This window comes from Notamacropus eugenii, chromosome 4 (genome assembly GCF_028372415.1).
Source record: "Notamacropus eugenii isolate mMacEug1 chromosome 4, mMacEug1.pri_v2, whole genome shotgun sequence".
NCBI classification, from domain to species: Eukaryota; Metazoa; Chordata; class Mammalia; order Diprotodontia; family Macropodidae; genus Notamacropus; species Notamacropus eugenii.
Window position 1 is genome coordinate 2,050,822 of NC_092875.1, and position 24,653 is coordinate 2,075,474.

Here is a 24,653-nt window from a genome sequence, read left to right on the forward strand (position 1 = left end):
AATATCAAGATTGGCTTGATGAAAGTGATGGTGAAATTCAGAAACTGCCACATGAAAATCAAGAACTCCACAGGGTTTACCAGCAGGGTAGTTCATCCATCTCTAAGAAGTCAACATTCAACTCTATCACAGAAAAGTGCAAGTGAAACTTAGAGAGATCCAAGATTCTTAGCTCAGTCAGAAGACAGAGGAAACTTAGTTTTACACTTACAGTAAAAATCTAAAGTGCTTTTAAGATTCCCTGAAGGATATATGCTGGAAAGGTATGTGCTGTAGCTCACCTATTCACTGTAACCTTGATTACTGATAAAGACATGACTCTGGAGAGATGGGCCAAATGTTCCCGTAGTGTTCTCAAGAGACTGTCATCAATCATAAGTATTCATCTTTCCTGTTCACATTTTATACCCATAGAGTGTACGAATCAGAGTAAGATCATCTAGGTAAAACAGAAAGAGGAGGTGGATGATGAAAAGAGGGAGAGACATCCATGTTGGAAAGGGGAAGAGAAAGGGATGAAACTCAAAAACTATTGAACAGGACTAGTTGAAGGGGAAAGGAGAAAGGGAAATGAATATGAGAAACTGAGAGGATAAATGAGAAGGAAGAAATGTAGAATGAGATGAAAGCAGGAGAGAGAAGCACATTTCTGGAGAAACTAGTGTTAAAAGATATGGCTTCTTCTAAGTGGGACAACAAAGGAATATGCATATTTCTTTGCAACACACGAAAGTTCTTTGAATATCACCAGGGCACAGAGACCCTGCAAACAAATACAAAAAAGCAGAAATAATCAACATATCCTTTTATTCCATAATGAAACAAGAATGGAAATTACTTCAGGGACCACAAACAAAAAATAGAACTGCAAGTGGCAGAATGGGAAAGTGGCTAATGTTGGAGAAAAGTGGAAAATTGGGACATAAATTCATTGTTGGTGGAATTATAAAATGATCCAGATGTTTTGGAGAGCAATCTGGAATTATGTGGGCATACCAATACTTGGGCTATTTGCTGACATGATTAGGGAAAAAGGAAAAGAGCCTACATGTTCTAAAATGTTCACAGCACCTCCTTTGGTGATAGCAAAGAACTAGAAACTGTGGAGATGCCCATTAATTTGGGAATGGTTGAAGAAATGGAGGCATGATTGTGATGGAATACTCCTGTGTTATAAAAAAATGACCTCAAGATTTTAGAAAAACATGGAAATATTTGTAGGAAATAAGGAAGAGTGAAATGAGCAGACCCAAGAGAATATACTAGATAGTAATAGAAATACTGCTTTAAGAACAATGTGAGTCAAGTTATTTTATCTATTGCAAACACCCAAACTGGTTATAAAGGACATAGAAAGATAGAAGTTATTTGCATGCAGAGAAAGAATAGATATGTATAGAATAATTTACACAAAACAGCTATTTGTGCCTAATGGTAGCCCTTCCTAGGATGGTGGGGTGGGGGGAGAGAAGAACAAGAGAAAAAATTATATCACAGTTCTGTGATGGGATGTGAAAGAAAGAGGAGCTTGTGCACAGTAGAATTTCAGTTTCATGTAAATCATCTTTTCCTTGTACTATGTAATGAAAATGCTTTTCTATTGCATAAAGTGAAAACATTTTTGAAAAAGCTTGCTTGAAAATACACACACATTTGCACACACATTTGCACACATATATTCTGAGATCTTGACAATTGGTGCCAGCACTTTCTGGCAACCAAGGAGGGCAGAAAGGGAAGCAGCAGAAGATTGCATCTCCTTCCTCTCAAAGATCATTGCGGCTAGGAAATTAAAAGACATCTCCTCCTTTCAAGGACAGTTATGGCAAATCTGGAAAGCATGTGAAAACAACCAGAGAGATCACCCTGCCAACAAAAGACCAAATAATAAAGCTATGGGTCTTCCAATAGTATTGGAGTCAGAGTAGCAGTACAAGGAAAAGTGAGCACCACAAAATCAACAAATTAAATGGCAGTGCTGGAGAAGACTTTTGAGAGTCCCTTGAACAACAGAAAGGTGAATTCAGTCAAGGCTTAAAGAAATTCATTTATCCTATTCACTGCAGGGTCAAAACACTGAAGCTGAAAGACTTTGGCGAAATAATGAGAACATCAGATTCTTTAGGAAAGACCTTGATGTTGGGAAAGATAGAAGAAAAATGGAGAAGGGGAATGCAGAGGTTGAGATGGATAGCATCATGGAAACAATGAACATGAACTTGGACAGACTTTGAGAGATAGTACAGGGTAGATGGACCTGACCTGTTATGGTCCATGGGGTCACAAAAATTGGACATAACTGAATGAATCAACAATGACAAGAAATCTTTTTTAAGCTTAAAACCTCCTCAAAGATGAGACTAAGAGCAACTAATTGGTGACATAGGGTATAGACCTTGGAAATGGGAAGACTCAACTTCACAAGTTGAAGTCCAGCCAGATACTTGCTAGGTGTGTGAACCTGGCCGAATCACTTAACCCTGTTCATCTCAGTTTCCTCATTTATAAAATGAGATCAAGAAGGAAATAATGAACCAATCCAGCACCAATGCCAAGAAACAGCCCCTACACCTTCCAATGAGGTCACAAAGAGTCAGATATGATTGACATGACTGAACAACAAATCAGGTGAGACTGTCATGATGGCCTTTGTATAATGAGGTCTAATTTGATGACAATGTTTTCCATGCATAGATATAACAAACTAAAGCCTTCCTTCAGGAGAGAGTGCACTGTTGGTCTCAAGACCACAAGGACTAATTGTCACAAGGAAAATCAAGTCAACTCAGGTAAAGAGTTCTGAGCACTAGCGGTTTGTTAGCTAACATGAATTTACTGATAAACAGGGCCATAGCTTTACCATTGAGCTCAAATACCTGGAGGAGGAGAGGCAGTTTTGTCTATCACTAGATTTTTTGAACTTGCCCTTTAGGTTTTATGAGGTGTCAGGGGTACATTTTGGTAAGGAACCTAAAGATGCTTAAAGAGCAAACAAATAAACAAGAGAACACAAACTTTCCTTTGTCATTGTTTTACTCATGTGTTTGTACATTTTTTCATATGTTCATTTTTGAAAAACATTTTATCAGTAAAAACAATTCAAGAAAAAGGTAGAACAAAAACAGGAGTTGGTAGGTAGGGAAACAATATAAATGGTTAAAGCATCAGGGAGGTAGGAACCATGTGATTGGCAGAAAGTCTGAAAGGTGGGTGAAAATGTTGATATTTTCCACTTGGACTGCACACACATAACTAATGATAGTTAACAAATTTCCTCTAATTGTACAAAAATATCAGAGACAATATTTCCAGGGATGGTGTCATCCTGGCTGTTAGAGAACACAGATGGCCTAGAATTCAATCAGGAAACTTAAAGGTATAGAAGACCACAAGTTTCCTTGACAGGAGGTGAGTTGCAGCTGGTGCTGACATAATAATGCCTTTTGAAGGAAAGTGTCTTAAGAGAGCACTGCACTTTTTAACAGCTCAGAGGCTTTCTTCAATTAAAAGGGACTGACAAGAAAACTGAACTTTTGCATTTAACTAAGAGAGGAACACTCACCTTTTGAACTCATGAGCTTCTTCACCCAGATTGTCATGGTTGGAACTTTGTTTGCAAGTGAATTGGATTTAAGTGAGGCAGAGCTGTGCAAAGTCATCAGCCTAACTAGTTCCCCCAGAGTTCTCAGAGTCCAGTGGTGAGACATCTGGTGTTGGTCCTCCACTTCTACCTAGTCTATAAACATTCCCACAACTGACAGATGTTAGGGTCCCAAAGTCATGTTTCCAATATGGTTAGCAAAAACTGATATACAAACTAATTTATACTCCAGTTTGGTGTCAACTTTGGCAGCTACCTGCAGACAAACAAATATGTACAAACAAGATATCTACTTCTACCTAGGGACTGTGATCAATTGAAGAAAATCACCAAGCAGCATTGACTATTTGGGACACATCTCAAGAAAGGCTATGAATATGATGGATTGGAGACCATGTGAAGTGAGGATCCATTGAAAGAACTGAGGCTACTTGTCCTGTAGAAGAGAAAACTTGGTGGGCAACAGGAAATACTCTTCAAATATCTGAAAGTCATGATAATGTGTAAAGTGAACCACACTGCTTGACTCCAGAGGGAAGACTCAGGACCAATGTCTGTAAGCTGTAAGAGCAGGTTTCAGTCTGACTTGGAGAACCACGTCCCAATGATAGGCTGCCTTCTTGGTCAGCCTTCAAGCACAAATGTTTTCAGAGAGAGGCCTCTGCACGTATGAGTGTGGCCCACATGGCCCCTGAAGGCCTTTCCAACTCAAGATTCTCTGATCAATTCAGTGAGAAGAGAACAAGTGGGCTTGGGTCCTCATTAGCATCCAAGTGCATTTCATTAGAAACATTTCTTCCTTTCAGTGTGTGCCTTTTCTGGCAAAGCAAGACTCTTCTGACCTTCCTTGATGAGAGAATATAGAGACTTCCCATAATGCCTCTTGAATTGCTACTCCAAACTGTTGGTCTCTGCACTGGAAACTATCACTCTGCTGAGGAAGCTTTCCTCATCAGCTAAGTCCTTCATTGAACTGTAGACAGCCTGTGACCAGCAGCCTGGAGGCCTCTGACATGGAACTGAGTTCCTTTAGCTTTCCTTTCCAGGCTGGCAGAGCAGGAGCAACCATGGGAAGCTTTGTAGACAGAGATTGCAAGGCCTCCTGCTTGCCTTGGAAGGGCTGCTTTGTTCACCCAATGGTTCTGATCTGCCTCAGGTCCATCAGGGGAATCCCTGCCTCATCCTCATGATTGTGGGGTCACCAAAACCAGGAGGCAGAAAAGATCTCAAGCTAATGAGAAGTTTCTTGACTGTCACATGCAGTGGCCTTGATGTAGGCTGAATACATGCATGGAGGTGGCCTGTGGAAGAAGACAACATTCCCCTAAATTGCTCCAATTTTTGTATCCTTGATTAAACCATTCTGAATCTTTCCCCTCATCAAAGATTGTTCCCCAGTTGACATAATATTGACATAAGGTCTTTTCCTTTTTCTGAAGACATTCTATTTCTGAGAACATCTGGATGGATTGTCTCCCATAATTCTGTAGATTATCCCCCTATTGCCTCTTTTTGGGGGGTTTTGGAACCTTGAGGATCACGTGAATTATTTTCCTTACCTCACCTTTCTGTTATTGTCAAGACACAAAATTTAATCTTACCTTGTGACCTCCATGTTCTACAGAGAGACATGTACCCACTGAGCACATTTTAAGATTTCTTTTCATTACAAATTCTCTAATGAAAGGTTAACAGGTGATCTCTGGCTGAAAGTCTTTCCACACTGAGTCCATAGAAGGCTTGTACCCATAGTGAATTTCAGCTAAGAAGCTCTGTACATGACTTCAATGCCTTTCCTCATTCAAGTCAGTTATAAGATCCCTGTATCTCCCATAAATTCTCTGATGATAAACAGAGGCTGACTTTAGCCTGAAGGCTTTCCCACTTCAATTACTTTCTTAAGGTTTCTCACCAGTGTAGATTCTCTGAAGTAGAGTAAGACTGTATACCAATTAAAAGCCATTCCTCATTGCTTACGTTCATAAAGTTTCCCTTTATTGTGGGTTCTCTGATACTGAACAAGTCTGCCGTAACATGTAAAAGTCTTTCCATGTTGACATTCATAAGGTTTCTTTCCAGTGTGGATTTTTTCATGTAGAACAACACAATGCTTCCATGTAAATGTATTTTCAGATTGATTACATTCACAAATTTTCTCTCCAGTATTGATCCTCTAATGTTTATCAATTCTCTTTCTACATATGAAAGTCTTTCCACAATGACTAAATTCATAATTTTCTCTCCAGTGTGCCTTTTCTAATATTCAGAGAGATTGGAGATATATCTGAAAGCTTTTCCACACTGGTAACATTCATGTGGTTTCTCTCCAGTGTGGATCCTCTGATGAACTGTGAAACTAACTCTCTGTACAAAAGTCTTTCCACATTGATTACAGTTATAAGATTTCTCTCCAGTGTGGATCCTCTGATGTTTAACAAGATCTCTAATTATATTCAAAAGATTTCTCTTCAGTATGGGTTCTCTGATGTACAATAAGATGAGCCTTCCGTTGAAAAGCTTTTCCACATTGGTTGCATTCATAAGGTTTCTCTCCAGTGTGGATTCTCTCATGAAAAGTTAAACTAACCTTCTGTGCAAATGCCTTTCCACATTGATTACATTCATAAGGTTTCTCTCCAGTGTGGATTCTCTGATGTACACTAAGCTGAGCCTTCCGTGGATAAGCTTTTCCACATTGCTTACATTCATAAGGTTTCTCTCCTGTGTGGATCCTCTGATGTACAGTAAGAGCAGCCCGTTGGGTAAAAGCCTTTCCACACTGATCACATTCATAAGGTTTCTCTCCAGTGTGGATTCTCTGATGTACACTAAGCTGAGCCTTCCGTTTAAAAGCTTTTCCACATTGCTTACATTCATAAGGTTTCTCTCCTGTGTGGATCCTCTGATGTACAGTAAGAGCAGTCCGTTGGGTAAAAGCCTTTCCACACTGATCACATTCATGAGGTTTCTCTCCATCGTGGATCCTCTGATGTTCACAAAAATTGTATCTAGACCTGAAAGTCTTTCCACATTGCCTGCATTCATAAGGTTTCTCTCCAGTATGAATCCTCTGATGTACAGTAAGAGTAGCCCGATGCGTAAAAGCCTTTCCACATTGGTTACAGTCATAACGTTTTTCTCCAGTGTGGATTCTCTGATGTACAATAAGACCAGACTGCTGAGTAAAAGCCCTTCCACATTGGTTACAGTCATAAGGTTTCTCTCCTGTGTGGATTCTATAATGCACATTGAGATGAGCGTTCACTATAAAAGCCTTGCCACATTGATTACATTTATAGGGTTTCTCTCCAGTGTGGGTTCTCTGATGTGAAGTAAGTCTAGATTTACTTTTAAAAGCCTTTCCACATTGATTACAGTCATAAGGTTTCTCTCCAGGGTGGATCCTTTGATGTTTGACAAGACTGTGTTTCCATACATAAGCTTTTTGACATTGATATTCATAGGGTTTCTCTCCAGTATGGATTCTCTGATGTGCAATAAGATATCCCCTCCCTCTAAAACCCTTTCCACATTGGTTACAGTCATAATATTTCTCTTCAGTGTGGATTCTCTCATGTGCTGCACAGATTTCTCTTGCCTTGAAGTCATGAGGACCACCACTTATGAATCTTTGCTTGTGAGTTTCTTCAACAGTAGGGGTTATCTCTGCAGTAGTTTCCTTCATTTCTAGTCTGATCTCTCCTTCTGAAAAAAAGAACCAGGAAAAAAATGATACAAATACAGATACTATACAAACATATACATATTCACATGCCCTTCCATCTGGTGGCAGAACATAAACTCAGTTTGTCTCTAGTACCTTGGGGAAACAGAAAATCTTTAAAGGGCAGAATCAATCATTGTAAAATACCCTTTGCTTACATGACAAGAATGATTTAATTTATGAAGAATTTGATGTTTGAATTTGTATTGGATCCTCACAACAAAGCTGTTACACAGGTAGGGCCATCATTCTTGTCACATTCACAACTGAGAGCATGGGATCAGAAACGCTGACTGACTTGACCCAATCCCAATGGCTGAGACTAGAATTAAATCCCCATTAATGGGCATGCTCTGCTCACAGTAATTGACAAATTATCTCCATTTCAGTCTTTTCCTTTCCCTTTCATTGTGTATACTTGCAATGCTTTGTTCATAGATGCAATGCATTTAGTGCACATAAACTGAATACTCAAATTATCTCATGATACATTTCAGTACATTCAGTAGTCACTCATCTTCAGTGAACATGTAGCCAGTTTGCCAGTGGTAGAAAAACAAAAGTTATATCTGAAGGAATTCTATCCTTTCAAGGGTTTTTTTCATATATTAACATTAATTAAAAAAGCCAAAGTAATATTTGCAACTGACCTTCAGGTATATTTCTCATATAATGCAGTATTTGCTATGAGCCAAAAGAAAAATAAATCTTTTCATTAGTAATTAGCAATACATTTTGACTGGATAGAGTTAAACAAATGAATTTTCATCCTGTGGCAGGAGCCTGTGAAATTCACCTTCTATTTTCCACCACATCCTTGTGTGAGCATTTTCACTGTATTTTGTTTAAAAATCAGGAATACAACTGGTGATACAGTGGATGGAATGCTGGGCCTCAGATCAGGAAGATCCGACTTCCAATGCCACCTCAGCAACTTGCTAATCCTTTGACCCTAAGGTAGTCAAAAGACCTATGTTTGCCTCAGTTTTTCTATCTGTAAAATGGGCATAATAAGAGCACCTAATTTTAAGGGTTCTCATGAGGATAAAATGAGAGAACATTTATACAGCACATGACACATAGTATGTGCTGGAGAAATGTTAGCTCTTATTTTTATCTGATTTTGACTTTCTCCTCCCCCATTCTGTTCTCCTTCTGAAATTCATATTATCCTCTCTCCTTGTATTCCCTTATCTCCTTGTTGAACTGAATATATTTCCGTTCCAAAACACTCTCTTTTCCCTGTATCAGCATTCATTTATAAATTAGATTCTGAGTTCTGGGACAGCAGAGACTGTCTTTGCCTTGTATGCTCATAGCTTAGCACAGTGCCTAAAAGTGAAGACACTGAATGTTTACTGATTCCCTGCCTGGGCCCAGGGCTGACAGCAGTCCCCAGGCTCTACCTCTCCATTCTGGTCTCTCCCCTAGTTGTTGAATGCATGTCTGGGCCTCAGCCCAGTTCCTGTCCCTTTCTGGTACTCAATCACCTCTAATTAGTCACCTTAGTTAGGTTTAAACCCTGATAGAACTGGACCAGAACCAATATAGATTACAGATGATTCTTTCTAGGCTCCTGAAGGGTCTTGTGCTACAGGACACCTGGAGATCTCTAACTCCCAACTCCCTAAAATGATGTGGTGATCATCTACATGAACCTGGTCAATGATTCCGCAAAAATGGGGACAGAGATTAACCATAGACATTAGGAAAGGGACTTAGGTTGAGGATTTATCCAAGGTTTACCTTGGAAGACTCCTGAATAAGACAGCAGCCATCTCTCCTCGTCATGTGCAGCTAAATGTACAGAGAGGAAATCATGAAACCGGGCTCCCAGATCCTCTACCAATGTAGACTACATAATCTCAGCTGGGCCCTCACTGGGGCAAGGCAATTTTTTGTCATCTTCCAGACAGACACCCTGTTCCACTCACCACAGTAACTCTTCCAAATCTTTTCATTCATCCCCCACCCTCCATTATGGCTTGCTTTTGCCCCACCTCCCAACCACTGGAAAAAACTGGACACTTATAAAGGGCTTTCTTATCTTCCTCATCTCACACAAATCAGATGTTTTCTTCCCTTTTGTGATCCCCATATGATCTCCATATCACAGGAAAAGATTATTCTTCTACTTGCTAAGGAAAATCCCCTTACATGGGCAAATCATCTCACTCTGCCCCCTCATCTACCTCCATAAATTCCTCCTCTAGGGTCTCCTTTTTTCACTAATTTTCACTCTTTCTCTCTCACTAGTGACTCTTTTCCTATTACCACAAATGAAATCATTTCTCTGTACTCCTTAAAACCCCAAACATGGGAATCAATGCACCCCGATGAGATGGTGTCCAATATCTTTCTTCCATTTTAGGGCTAATCTGCTAGAGAAGGCCATTTCCATTTGGTGTCTCCAACTCCTTTCCCTGGCTGTCTTTGAAACTCTTTTTTTTCTTTTTATAATTTCTTTTCTTTTTCTTTCTACCTCTCTACCCCACCACACTGCCTAAGACAAGCCCACCATTAGATGCAAATAAGTATATCTATACAAAATTATTCTAGACATTTCTATTTATCTGGTCTTTCTCTGTAAGCAGATACCATTTTTCTTCACTCGTACTTCATAGTTAATTTGGATATTTACAAAGGTCAATAGAAAGAAAGGAAAAAAGGAAGTCTCTGTAGGTTAGCTCTAATGTCATTGTTGAACTGAAAAGCATCTGTGAAAAATTCCCAACAATCTCCAAGTCGCTAACATTCAATGCCTAATGCTTCTGGGCTTCTCTGCAGGCTCTGACATTGTCAGTTTCCCCCCCTTTTTTTGGTCCTCCCCTGTCTACATTTTAGTGACATTCCTTTCTTCTGGTTCTACTTCTACCACATCAAAAGGAAACTCATTCTCTTTCCAACCCTCCCATCTTCTTCCATTCCTAATGCTATCCAAGGCATGTTCCCAATACTGCACACTGAGAAATGAAATGCCATGCCCTCCTCATCAGCTCTCACACACTCACACACCTGGCAACCATTTTCAATGTGTTCCAAAGTCCTGTTCATTCCACTTTTGTGACATCATTCCATGGACCCCTTTCTATCTCAATATTGTCACTTTCTTCATTCAGACCCTAGTCACCCCATAACTAAGATAGTGTCAGAGCCTTCTGGTTGGTCCAGCTGCCTCAATTCTTTCCCCAGCCCAGTCAATCCTCCATCCCATTCTCAAGTTCATTTTACTTAAGCTCTGACTTGACCGTGTCACCACCTACTCAACAACTTCTGGCTCTCTAGCAAAAGTATCAAATGTAAAACCTTGTCTAGGGCAGTTAAATCACTTTATCCCCTACTTCTTTCTTCTTTCACCCTTCCCCTACCTCATTTCCCAGGATGTTGTGTTTGAGGCTGCTATCCCTCCCAGCTTGAGTTTTTTTCTTTTCTATTTAAAGGGGCCATCCCTGACTATTTTTTAAGGAGGCTTATTCACTGATTGGACATTATCTCACTTTAAGCGAATACCTGAAAAGGCCTTAGCCTAAAAGGCCAAGGCCTCCCACTGCATCCTGGGCCATCTCCAGTCATCTTGATAAATATCTGGTCACTGGATCCAAATGGCTCAGCAGGAGAAAGTGAGACTGGTAACCTTGCACAGCCCTCCCTCCCTGAAAACAAAGTCAAGTGCAAGTCATGTCATCATTTCTCTGATGTCATTGCCGTTTTCAGAAACAAAGGACCAAAACAACAACCTCCCCCCATCCCCCACCATATGTATGTTATAATTCATTGGTATGGGCTTCCTTACTGTTCTGGGGACAGAACACTCTATTTCCAGACTGCATGGGTTTTCTTTCCCATCCCTGCTGTCTAGAATGCTCTCCCTGGCTTCTGTGAATCCCCAGCTAAACGGCACCTACCATAATAAGCCTGGCCCAGTCTTCCTTAACTTTAGGGACTGCTTTCTATTGACTAGCTCAAATTCATTTGGTCCACAGTAGGCTTCTACATAGTTGTTTGTGAATTCTCTGCCCCAACAGATTGTGAGCTCCATGGGAGCAGGGGACATCCCTTGCATGATTCATGTGCTCAGGGCTGTGTACAGGATCTGGAATGTAGAAGGCACTTAGATGTTTGCTGACTTGAAGGAAGTCTAGGGTAAAGCCCATATAGGATACAATAATCCCTTTTTGTACTTTCAGGAGAATTCCATGCCCACAAATTCCAAACAGTGACTCATTTTAGCAACAGAGATTGGTTCTTAAAGGGGAGCTGAAAGACCATGGAGTTCAAACCCCTCATTTTACAGATGGAGAAACTGAGGCTCAGTGGTTTAGTGACTGACCCATGAAGACACTGCTGAGAAATATCTGAGAAAGAATTCCAAGTCAGGTCTTCCTGCCCTCACATCAAACACTTGCTTCAAAAACAACACATAGCAGCCCCTAGTAATCCCAGCTCTCATATACCTGCTTTCACCTCACTCACCTGGACAGTGGCTCCTCAGGTCTTCTTGCTCCAGCATCCATGGTGCTTCCCTTTGCTCAAAATAAGAGATCACATCTTCTCTGGGAACTGGAAGCCCTGGGCATGGGGAGTCAGGGATGAGCATGGAGAGAAACTAGTCTTTCAGTTGTCTTTAGGGAAAGTCATTCAGACCCAGAGCTGCTCCATTCCGAGATTCACTTCATTATGTTCACATGCATGAGCCAATACTCACCCATTAGTGCTTGTAATGCAAGTAACCCAAAACAGGATGTACCACATTATCCTGTTCTGAGAAAGAGCCGGACCTCTGCCCCTGATACTGTCAAGTCCCATTCTGGTAGAAACACTTCATTCTAAAGTGGGTTAAAAAGGGTTACTGCATAAGACGAGTCTAGAGCTCCAGAAATAGGACCTTCACCAACTTCCTTTTGCACTTTCTCCATATGCTTTTCCTCACTCCCTGAAAACTATAGAAACCCCATATAATGTTCATTTGGGGCATCATTGCCTCTTCAGGTGAGAGTCTCCTGCTGGCAAACTCAATAACCTCTAGTTGGTCTAAATTCTATTTCTTGGACAGTTTCTTATTCTTTGCAAAGTCAGGGATGTGTAAGCAAAAACCCCAGGGTGGTTCCCAGGACTCCTGAAGGATAGTCTCATAGCATTTATTTTCTGAGTTTTGGGAGGAGGGAGGAGAAGATTGTGGAACCAGGTTGGAATCAGAAAATTTGGTCTTGGTGAACATTCTTCATAGAAGAATGGACTCATGGCATACTTCTCATTCTCTAGAAATGAGAGGCTGCTGATGGTGCAGTGGAGAGAGCCCTGGGTCTAGAGTGAGGCATGCCAGAGTCTAAATCCATCTTAGACAATTACTAGCTGTCCCTGGACAAGTAAATTTACCTCTATTTGCCTCAGTTTTCTCAAGAGTCAAATGCGGATAATTACCACCAAACTTAGAAGGTTATTGTGAGGATGAAGTGACATAATATTGTAAAGAAATCCCTGGGCCCAGGACCTGGTATACAGTAGGTGAAAATAAATGCTTCTTCCCTTCCCTTCCTTTCCCACCATCTCTGCTGGAATTTGGGGACAACACAAAGGAGGATTAAGGCAAATTTTCTGTATGAGAGACAAGTAGAAGTTAGGAGCTACAAATTGATGCTTTTTAGAAAGAATATTCTGAATCCTCAACCCATCCTAGAGTATACAGGCTTGTAAGAGAAGCCAACTGAGCAGCTTTCAGGGACTTGGCAGACACAATTCCCATCCAGGTGGAGGTCAGATGAAATGACTATAAGGTTGGTTCTGTGTCTTCAGATCCTTTCACACTAATTTGAAGCTGCGTAGAGGTGGGAACCTTCAGGAGCAACAAGGAAACCCTGAGGTTCCTGTCCCACAAGGCAAAGACTTGCTAGAGGAAACACCAGGCAGCAGGACAGGAGACCAACACTGCTCTCCCTAGCAACTGATAAATGCTCCAAACCCTGCACACATTCCTTTGATTACAGATAAAGCATTACCAGAGAAAGTGTCCTTACCCAGGGAGAGCAGGTTCTGGGCATTCTCCAGCATGACCCCTCTGTACAGCTCCTTCTGAGCATGCTCCAATTGGCCCCACTCTTCCAGGGTGAAGTCCACCGCCACATCCTTGAACGTTATCAATCCCTAAATCATTAAAAGTCATAGAATGTAGAGCTAAAGGAAACTTCAGATTTTAAAGTTCAACCCTTATTAATTACAGAACAAACTGAAGCACAGACTAGGGAATTTGCTCAAAGGTCAGAAAATGTGAGAATTGGAGTCAGCTCCTAAAACCACAGCCATTAAGAGCCCTACTGAATTTTGAGGAAAACTTTTTCTGTGATCACCTGGAATAAAGCTGAGAAAAACTTTCCTCTGAAATGTGTCTCCTGTGGAATCAGGGAGAAAGCTTGTGTTCTGTGAGGTAAGTGAATCTGTGGGGAAGGAGGCCAGAGGGTGATGAGAAATATCTTCCTTAACAGAACTACATGTTTGGTTCTTTTTTCAAAAATTAGTTTCTTTTCTAAAACCTCATATGCATGGTAAACACTAGAATTTATTTACTTTCATGTTGACTGGAATTGCGGGAAGACTGATTTATAGCCAAAGGGTGTGGAGATGAAAGTAGCTAACTTATACTTCAGAGGAAAGGGAAGTCCCAGACGACATGTGTGTAGTGCATTCCTAAACATATGCGTATATATATACACACGTGCATACACACATATGCCAATACTGTATAAAACACACATACCTTATATGTACAAAATTATTCACATATTATCTTCTTCATTGTATTGTGAACACCTTAGGATTAGGAATCATGTTGTATCATTTTAAAAAATGTATATATTTTATTTTCAATCCAGGGAGCAAAACACACATTTCTCTAAGAATACAATAAAAAGATGATTGCTCATGAAACTGCAAACCTACCATGTACAATTTCCTATTCCCTCTGAATATGTAATAAAGTTATCATGCAAATTTTTTCTCTTTTGTTTTTTCTCCCTTTCCACCCCTTTAGCCCTAGAGATGGCCACCATTAGACACAAATAGGCATTATGTATGTAAAATTATCCTCTATACACTTCTGTTCATCCTTTATTTCTCTGGATGCAGAAAGCTTCTCTCTTTAATATGTCCTTTATTTTAAATTAGTGTATTTATAATAGTCAAATTGACATATTCACTCAAATTTGTTGTGATAACAATAATCATAAATAAATACAACTCTGACCCTAACCCTACACGTGCACTTTGCTCTTCATCGGTTTGTGCAAGTCTTTTGGGGTCTTTCTAAGATCACTGAGTTCATCACTTCTTATAGCACAGTGGTATTCCATCACACCCACACAGAATGATCCATTTGGCCATTCCCCAAATGATGGGGAAGCTCCTGACTCTACAAGATCAAAAAAAGAAAATCAAATGAAATGCAAAAGAAAAAGAAAAATGTAAGACATTGTGAAATATATCATTGGAAAAGCAACTGACCTGGAGAACAGATCCAGGAGAGATCATTTAAAAATTACTGAATTTAATAAAAACCACAACTAAAAAAAAAAGTCACAATTTAAAAAAAAGAGTCTAGGTGTCTGCTTATCAGAGCCAAGATGGCAGAATAAGAAGTCACTCTTACCCTCCCTTACTGACCTCTGAAAGCCCAGCAAATATCATCCTAAGAAAAACCCTGGAGTAGCTGAGCCAGTAGAAAGATGGGGTGTAGCAATCTTGTAACCTAGGAAGCTTCAGGAATTATTGGGAAAATCCCCTATCACTCTAGGTGATGTGAGTAGTACAGGATAGGAGGTGACCCAGCAATCCAGGAGCAAGCCCCACCTCAGCAAACAAGGAGGTAGATCCTAAGCTCTAGGAGGATGGAGCAGGCAAGCACCAACTCCAGGACCCCCTGAGTGCCTCAGCACAAGCAGGGGAACTGGTAGACACAAACTCATAAAACCATCATGTGTGCCACAGCCAAATCTCCTGATGCTTCAGCATAGCTCCAGGCTGGCAGACATCCTCCAGCAGCCAAACATTTGGGTGCAAAGCCTTGGTGAGCAAGCATCCCCAGGGGCCAGAATCCCATTCCCACTCCAAGAGCTCCAGTGTTGCTGAGCCCACATCAGGACCAGGTAAGCAGCCAGACCTGCCAGCTGAGGTGTGCAAACCTGAGGCCCTAGCACACAAAGCCAGAAACCACACTCCAGAATCCTAGCACAAGAAGCTTGGGTCAGTGCCCCCTGCCCTCCAGAAGGAGAGCTCAATTCTAAAAGCCAGGAATAAGGCAAACATCATGAGCAAAACACTGAAACAGAAAATGGCCATAGATTCTTACTATGGGGACAGGGAAGATGAAGGCACAAATTCAGAAGACAGTATTGTCAATACACACACATCCAAAATTTCAAAGGGGAATATGAACTGATCTCAAGCCCAAAAAGTCTTCTTGAAAGAGCTCAAGAAGGATGTTAAAAGTCAAATAAGAGAGGTACAAGAAAAACTGGGAAAAGAAATGAGAGGTACATAAAAGAGAGTCAAAGGTTGGAAAATGAAGGACAAAAATTGATGGTAGAAAACAAGTCTTTTTTTTGTTCCCAGGTTTTTCTGAAGGCTTTGGAGGGAGAGTTCAAACCAGTTACTGCTTCTACCCCACCATCTTGGCTTCCCCCAAAAGCAGGTCTTTAAAAAGTAGAACTGGTCAAATGGAAAAAGAGGAACAAAAACTCATGGAAGAGAACTCCCTAAAAAGTAAAATTGGCGAAATGGCAAGGAGGTACAAAATCTAATAGAAGAAAACAGTTTGTTAAAAATTATAATAGGGTATGTGGAAACTGATGACTCTATAAAGTATCAAGAATCAGTCAAACAGAAACAAAAGAATGAAAAAATAGAAGAAAATGTAAAATACCTCATTGCTAAAACAACTGACATGGAAAATATATCCAGGAGAGACAATTTAGAATTACTGGTCTACCTAAAAATCATGATGAAAAGAGAATGGACAGCATCTTTCAGGAAGTCATCAAGGAAACCTTCTGTGAGGTTCTAGAACCAGAAGGTTCTAGTCATTGAATAGTCATTGAAAGAATCTACCCATCACCTCCTGAATTGGATCTCAAATTGAAAACACTACAGAATACTGGAGCCCAATTCCAAAATTACCAGGTCAAAAAGAAAATACTACAAATAGCCAGAAAAAAACAATTCAGATATCATGAAACCACAGCCAGGGTTACACAGGACCTTGCAGCTTCTACATTAAAAAGCTGGAGGGCATGGAATGTGATGCTCCATTAGGCAAAAGAGTTTGGATTACAACAAAGGGTCAACTACCCAGTGAAAGTGAGCCTAATCTTTTAGGGGAAGAGATGGAAATTCCATGAAATAGGGGACTTCCAAACATTCCTGATAAAAAGATCAGAGCTCAACAGAAAATTAGATCTTAAAATACAAGACTCAAGAGAGGCACAAAAAAGGTAAACAGGAAAAAAACCATGTTATTAATAAAGGCAAACTGTTTACATCCTTACAATGGAAGAAGATACTCGTAACCCTTGAGAACTGTAGTGTTATTACACCATTTAAAAGGGATATGTGCATAGAAAGAGGCTGTGAGTATGTTGCTTTGATGTGACGAAAAATATCTCACTAAGTGGTGAAAAGGGATTGTACTGGGAGAAGAGGAAAGGAGGAGGCAGACAAAGGTAAATTACATCACATGAAAAGGCACAAAATCCTGCTATTATAGAGAGAAACAAGGGAGGGAGATGAGCATTACTTGAACCTTATTCTCATCAGATTTGGCTCAAAGACAGAATGATGTAATCAATTAGGTACAGAAATCTAACTTACCCTATGAGAAGTAGGGAAAGGGGAAAGAAAAGAGAGAGGGTAGATACAAGAGAGAGAAGTAATAAAGGTAAAGGGGAAGAAAAGGAAGACAGCTGATAAAAGGGAGAGAAGACTGAGGGAGGTGGTGATCTAAAACAAAACTCTAGTGAGGAAGGAAAGGGAGAAAGGACAGAGAAAAGTACAAATGTGGGGAAAAAAAGGATGGAGAGAAACACACAGAGTAATCAAAATTGTAAAAGTGAATGGGATGAACTCTCCCATAAAACAGAAGCAGATAGCAGAGTAGATTAAGAACCATGCTCCTACAATATGTTGTTTACTAGAAATACATTTGAAACAGAGGGATACACAGTAAGGGAAAAATGCTGGAGCAGAATATATTATGCTTCAACTGAAGTAAAAAAAAAAAAAGCAGGGGTAGCCATCCTGCCCTCAGACAAAGCAAAAGCAAAAATTGATCTAATTATAAGAGATAAGGAAGGAAACTACATCCTGCTAAAAGGTACTATAGACAATGAAGTAATATCATTACTAAACATATATGCACCAAGTGGTATAGCATCCATATACTCAGAGGAGAAGTTAAAGGAGTTACAGAAAGCAATAGACAGCAAAACTATACTAGTGGGGGACCCCAACCTCCTTCTCTCTGAACTAGACAAATCTAACCAAAAATAATTAAGAAGTTAAGGAGATGACTAGAATTTTAGAAAAGATAGATATGGAGAAAATTAGATGGGGACAGAAAGGAATATATATACCTTTTCCTCAGTGGTATATGGGACGTACACAAAAACTGACCACACGGTAGGGCATGAAAATCTCACTATCCAATATAGAAAGGCAGAAATATTAAATGCATCTTTTTCAGATCATGATGCAATAAAAGGGCCACAGAAAGAGAGACTAAAAATTAATTGGAAACTACATAACCTAATCTTAAAGAATGGATGGTCAAACAACAAATCATAGAAACAATAACTATCTTCAAGAGAATGAAAATGAGACAACATATCAGAGGCAACAAGAGCAGTTCTTGGGGAAGTGTTATATCTCTAAATGCTTACATGAATAAAATAGAGAAAGAAGAGATCAATGAATTGGGCATACAACTAAAAATGCTAGGAAATAACAAATTAAAAATCCCCAATTAAATACAAAATTAGAAATTCTGAAAACCAAAGGAGAGATTAATAACATTGAAATTAGGAAAACTATTGAACTAATAAATAAAACTTAGAGCTGGTTTTATGAAAAAAAAAAACCCAATAAAATGGATAAAACTTTGGTTAATTTGATTTAAAAAAAGAGAGAAGGGAAACCAAATGACCAACATCAAAAATGAAAAGGGTAAATGTGTAACCAATGAATAGGAAATCAAAACAATAATTAATAGCTATTTTGCCCACAGTATGCTAATATATTTGACAATTTCAGTGAAATGGATGAATATTTACAAAAATATAAATTGCCCAGATTAATGGAAGAAAAAGCAAAATATTCAAATGACCCCATTTCAGAAAAAGAAATTGAACAAACCATCAATGAACTCACTAGGAAAAATACTGCAGGGTCAGATGGATTTACAAGCAAATTCTATCAAACATTTAAAGAACATTCCAATAATACATAAACTCTTATGGAAAATAGGCAAAGAAGGAATCTTACCAAAATCTTTTTATGATATAAATATGGTGAGGATACCTAAACTGGGAAGAGCCAAAACAGAGAAACAAAAATTATAGACCAATTTCCCTAATGAATATGGATACAAACATTTCAAAAATTTATTAGCAAAGAGATTACAGCAACTTATCTCAAGAATAATGCACTGTGATAACCAGGTAGGACATATACTAGGAATGCAGGGCTGGTTCAGTGTTAGGAATATCAGTATGACTGATCATATCAAGAACAAAACTAACAGAAATCATACAATTATCTCAATAGTTGCAGAAAAAGCTATTGACAAATTACAACACCCATTCCTATTAAAAACACTAGAGAGCATAGGAATAAATGGAGTGTTCCTTAAAATGATAGGTACCATCTATCTACAACCATCAACAAACGTTATATGCAAAGGGGATAAGCTAGAAGCATTTCCAATAAGAATGGGGGTTAAACAAGGATGTGCATTACCACCGCTGTTACTCAGTATGGTACTAGAAATGTTGGCTTTAGCAGTAAGAGAGGAAAAGGAAATTGAAGAAATTAGAATGGGCAAAGAAGAAATAAAGCTACCCACCCTTTTTAGATGATATGATGGTATACTTAGAGAATCAAATAGAAATTGACTTGAAATAATAAAGAGCTTTTGCAAAGTTGTAGGATATAAAATAAACCAATAGAAAGCATCAGCATTTTTATATAAAACTAACAAAGCCCAACAGAAAGAGTAATTGTATTTAAGGCTACTGTAGATCTAAAATATTTGGGAACCTACCCTCCAACACAAACCCAGGAACTATATGACCACAAGTATAAAACACCTTTCATACAAATGAAGTCAGATCTAAATAATTGGAAAAAAATCAGTTGCTCATGGGTTGGCTGAGCTAATATAATAAAAGTGACAATTCTACCTAAATTAATTTACTTATTCAGTGCTATAGCAATCAAACCACTAAAAAATATTTTCTAGAGCTAGAGAAAGACAATAATAAAATTAATCTGGAAGAACAAAAGGTTGAGAATATCAAGGGAATTAATGAAAAGAAATGCCAGGGAAGGGGGCCTAACTTTACCATATCTGAAATTGTATTACAAAGCAGCAATCATCAAAGCTACTTGGTATTGGCTAAGAAACAGAGTGGTGGATCAATGGAATAGGTTAGGTACACAAGACACAGTAATCAATGATTTTAGTAATCTACTGTTTGATAAATCTAAACATTCCAGCTTTTGGGATAAGAACTCATTTTTTACAAAAACTGCTGGGAAAACACTGTCAGAAACTAGGCATAAAGCAACACCTTATAGTTTATACCAAGATTAATTCAAAATGAGTACATGATGTAGATGTAAAGACTGATACTGAGAACAAGGAATACTTTACCTGTCAGATCTATGGAGAAGGGAAGAGGAAGATATGGAGAACATTATAAAGTGCAAAATGGATAGTTTTGATTACATTAAGTTGAAAAGTTTTTGCACAAATAAAGCCAATGAAACCAAGATTATAAGGGAAGTTGAAAGCTGGAAAATAAATTTTACAGCCAGTTTCTCTGATAAAGGCTTAATGTCTAAATATTTACAAAACAGAGTCAAATTTATAAGAACACAAGTTATTCTCCAACTGATAAATGGTCAAAGGATATAAACAGGCAGTTTTGAGAGGAAGAAAATAAAGCTGTCTGTAGTCATGAAAAATGCTCTAAATAACTATTGATTAGAGAAATGCAAATCCAAATGATTCAGAGGTACCACATTATACCTATCAGATTGGGAAACTTGACAAAACAGGAAAATAATAACTATTAGAGAAGATGTGGGAAAACTGGAACACTAATGCATTATTGGTGGAGTTGTGAACTGATTCAACCATTCTGGAGAGTAATTTGAAACAATATACAAAGGAGTACAAAATTATGCATACTCTATGATCCAACAATACCACTTCTAGGTCTGTATCCCAAAGAGATCATAACCATGGGAAAATGATCCATATATACAAAAATATTTATAGCAGCTCTTTATTTTAGTGGCAAAGAATTAGAAATTGAAGGGAATTCATCAGCTGGGGAATGGCTGAACAAGTTGCCATATATGAATGTAATGTAATGTTATGGTGCTATAAGAAATGATGAGCAGGTAGACTTTAGAAAAAACTGGAAAGACTTATATGAACAGATGCCAAGTGAAATGAGCAGAGCCAGGAAACCATTGCACACAGTAACAGCCACATTGTGTCATGACTGACCTTGACAGACTTAGCTCTTCTCAGCATTAAGACAACTCCAAAAGTCTCACAATAGAAAATGCCATCCACATCCAGAGAAAGAACGTTGGGAGTCTGAATGCAGTTGGAAGCAGACTATTTGTTCTCCTTTTCTTTTGTTTCTTCTTTCCTGTGATTCCTCCCATTAATTCTAATTCTTCTTTACTTCAGGACTAATGTGAAAACATGTTTCATATGAATGTATAAGTAGAGCCTGTATCAGCCTGCATGCTGTCTTAAGGTAGGGGAGAAAATTCAAAACTCAAAATCTTGTGGAAGTGAATGTTGAAAACTAAAAATAAATTAATTAATTATGAAAAACAAAAAAGAGAAAAAGAGCCTAGCCATTATTTGTCAAGAAATTATCAAGGAAAAATGCCCTTATAGCCCAGAAGCTGAGGATAAAGTTGAAATTGAATGAATCCACTAATCATCTCCTGAAAGAGATCCCCAAATGAAAACTCCCAAGAATGTTATGTCCAATTCCAGAGCTCCAAGGTCAAGGAAAAAATATTGCAAGGGCACAGAAAGAAACAATTCCAGTAGGCATGGAGCCACAGCCAGGACAGCACAAGATTTAGCACCTTCTACATTACAAGATCAAAGGCCTTGGAATGTGGTATTGTGAGGGGCAAAGGAGCTAGGATGGCAAGTACAAATCACCTACCCAGCAAAACTGAGTATAGTCCTTCAGGGGAAGAAATAAATGCTCAGTGAAATAGAGGACTTTCAAGCATTTCTGAAGAAAACACTAGAGCTGAAGAGAATATGTGACTTTCAAATACAAGATCCAAGAGAAGCATAAGAAAATTCATAAGGGATCAATAAGGTTAATCTATTTCTTAATTGTAACTTTTAAAACTTGAAACTTAAATGCAAAATAAGATCAAACTAATACAAAATAAGAAAAGGAAAAAAAGCATTGCCAGGAGAGAGAGGATTCAAAACATGCAGCAATAAATGTCCATTTCCAGAAAGTTTATATGAGTAGGAGGCGCTGTGCAGAGAGCTGTCCATCTCTTCTTTGCTTCCTTGTAAGTTGTCTTTAGTTCTCTGCTCTGTCCTTTTTCCTTTGAAGTTTAAATTATTTACATTTCTACATAGGAAGATGATACTTGTAACTCTGAAGTATTTTCTCATTACCGGGAAATTTAGGAGTGTATATAGACAGTGGGCACAGATGTGAGTAGAATATGATGGGACAATATCAAAAAATATAAAATTAAAGGGTGAGAAGAAGCAATGTTGTAATGGCAAGCAAAGTAGGATCTTTTGCTGTTTCTGTTTTAGCTTAATCAAGTATCTCTGATTGAATTATGTGATAAAAGAAGATCTTTCCCACCCATTACTGGGCCTAGGAAGATTTGTAGGAAGGCTCACACATTTTGTTAATTATCTAATGAGGCACTGGTTCTAAAGGGTTGTGATGCCCTCTGGCTCTGAATAATGTTCAAGTACTCTGAGGTGAGGTTTTATTTTGGGGCTTAGTTTTTGGAAGAAGGAGCCTCTGGGTAGCCAGTAAGCAGTGCCTCCCCAATCTCTTCCCAGATGTTGGTGCTACCCTCTCTGGTATCCATGTTTGTATGTCAGGGAGTTGCATCTGTCTGTTGATTTGTGATGCATGTCCTGCTTACTGTCAGACAGTGTGGAAGCTTTCTCTGTTGATTCTGATTACTCTGTGTGTTCTCTGAAGTTCAGGGTGCCGACTTTTTCCCTTGAATTAAGTGAATGATACATGTTCTTGTTTGAAGTGACTGAGGACCCCACAATTTTCCACCAGATACTTAAGAAGAATGTGGCCCAAGGAGATGAAGCTAATTTAATTTAATTTTATAATTGGAAAAGAGATACAGAATTGCTGGTGGTAACCCATGAAATATCAAGGTTTGGGCTGGGTTCCCCACCCCGCTTTAGGAGATCTGTACCTGAGTCTCAAGGATCAGGGGGAAAGTCCCAGTCCTATATTTGATCCTCACTGGTCCCTGACCTGACTTCCTTAAAAGGTATAGTGAAAAGAGGGCCACTAAGGGGCAGACAAAATTACTTCTACTCCCCATTAGTCAGGCAGTCAATAAGCGTTATTAAGTACCTACTGTGTGCCAGGTAGTATGTGCTAAATGCTAGGGATACAAAAAAAGGCAAAAGGTAAGTCCAACTTTCAAGGAGAACACAGTTTGGTAAGGGAGACAACATCAAAACATTTATACACATGTATGTGTGTGTGTATGTACATATAATTGGAGATAATATGTAGAGGGAAGACATTAGCTTCCTGACCTGAAGAAGAAGGAGGAGAAGGAAGAAGAAAATGACAATAATAAAAATATTAAATTTGTATAATGCTTTGAAGTTTTCAAAACATCTCATTGAATCCTCACAACCCTGTCAGCAAAGTGCTAGAGGTATTTTATAGAAAAGCAGATTTAAGAACGTGTGATAGCAGGCCCTCCTGTGTATGTCCTGTGCTTGCTTTTACAAATGTACTGAGAGAAAGATAAAGGGAAAGGTAGAATGTGGTAAATTTTCTCACATAAAAAGGCACAAAAGAGATGTTAAGAGTGGAGGGGAAGATGGGAGAGGTGACAGGGAAGACCTGAACCTTATTCTAACCAGAATTGACTTGAAAAGAGAATAACATACAACTAATGGGTATGGAGACTTATCGTACCCTAGAGGGAAAAGGTATAAGAAGGATAAGAGAAGGGAAGGGAGTGTGCTCAGAGAAGGGAGGGCATATTGGGAGGGGGAGCCAAGACTCAGAAGCAAAACAAATCTGAGAAGGATCAGAGTGAAAGGAAAGAGACAATAAAAGGGAAAATAGGATACAGGGAAATACAGTTAGCTGATATAATTGTAAAAAACTTTTGAAACAAATTTCTCTGAAAAAGGCATCATCTCTCAAATAGATGCAGAAATGTATCAAATTTATAAAAAGAAGAGCTATTGATGAATGATCAAAAATATGAAAAGTTAGTTTTCAGATGAAGTAATTATAGCTATCTATAGCTATATGCACAAATACTTTAAATCACTATTGACTGGAGAAATACAAATGAAAACAACTCTATAAAACTACCTCAAACACATTAGTTTGGGTAATAGGACAAAAAATGATAATGACAAATGTTGGAGGGGATGAGGGAAGACTGATGTTGGTGAAGTTGTAAACTGAACTGTTTCCAAACGCCTTATAAAACCATCCATCCTCTTTGACCCAGCAATACCACTACTAGGTCTGTATCCCAAAGAGAGAAAAAACAAAAAGGACCTACATATACAAAATATTTATACCAACTCTGTTAGAGGAGGCAAAGAATGAGAGACTGAGGGGATGCTCATCCACTGGGAAATGGCTGAACAAGTTGTTGTATATGATTGTAATGGAATACCATCATATTACATGAAATGATGCACAGGATGCTCTCAGAAAAGCCTGTGAAGACTTACAGGAGCTGATGCAAAGTGAGATGAGCAGAACCCAGAGAACACTGGACACAGGAACAGCAACATTGTAACAATGATGATCTGTGAAT

At 38.8% G+C, this 24,653-nt stretch overlaps 1 protein-coding gene across 1 annotated transcript in view; it reads right to left on the minus strand.

The window, feature by feature from the left end:
* Positions 1–24,653, minus strand: part of LOC140502780 (uncharacterized) — a 52,064-nt gene that overhangs the window by 24,509 nt on the left and 2,902 nt on the right. The window contains 3 exon segments of the mRNA XM_072606778.1: positions 6,105–7,306; positions 11,799–11,894; positions 13,340–13,466. Coding sequence (XP_072462879.1) covers positions 6,105–7,306; positions 11,799–11,894; positions 13,340–13,466 — 1,425 coding nt within the window.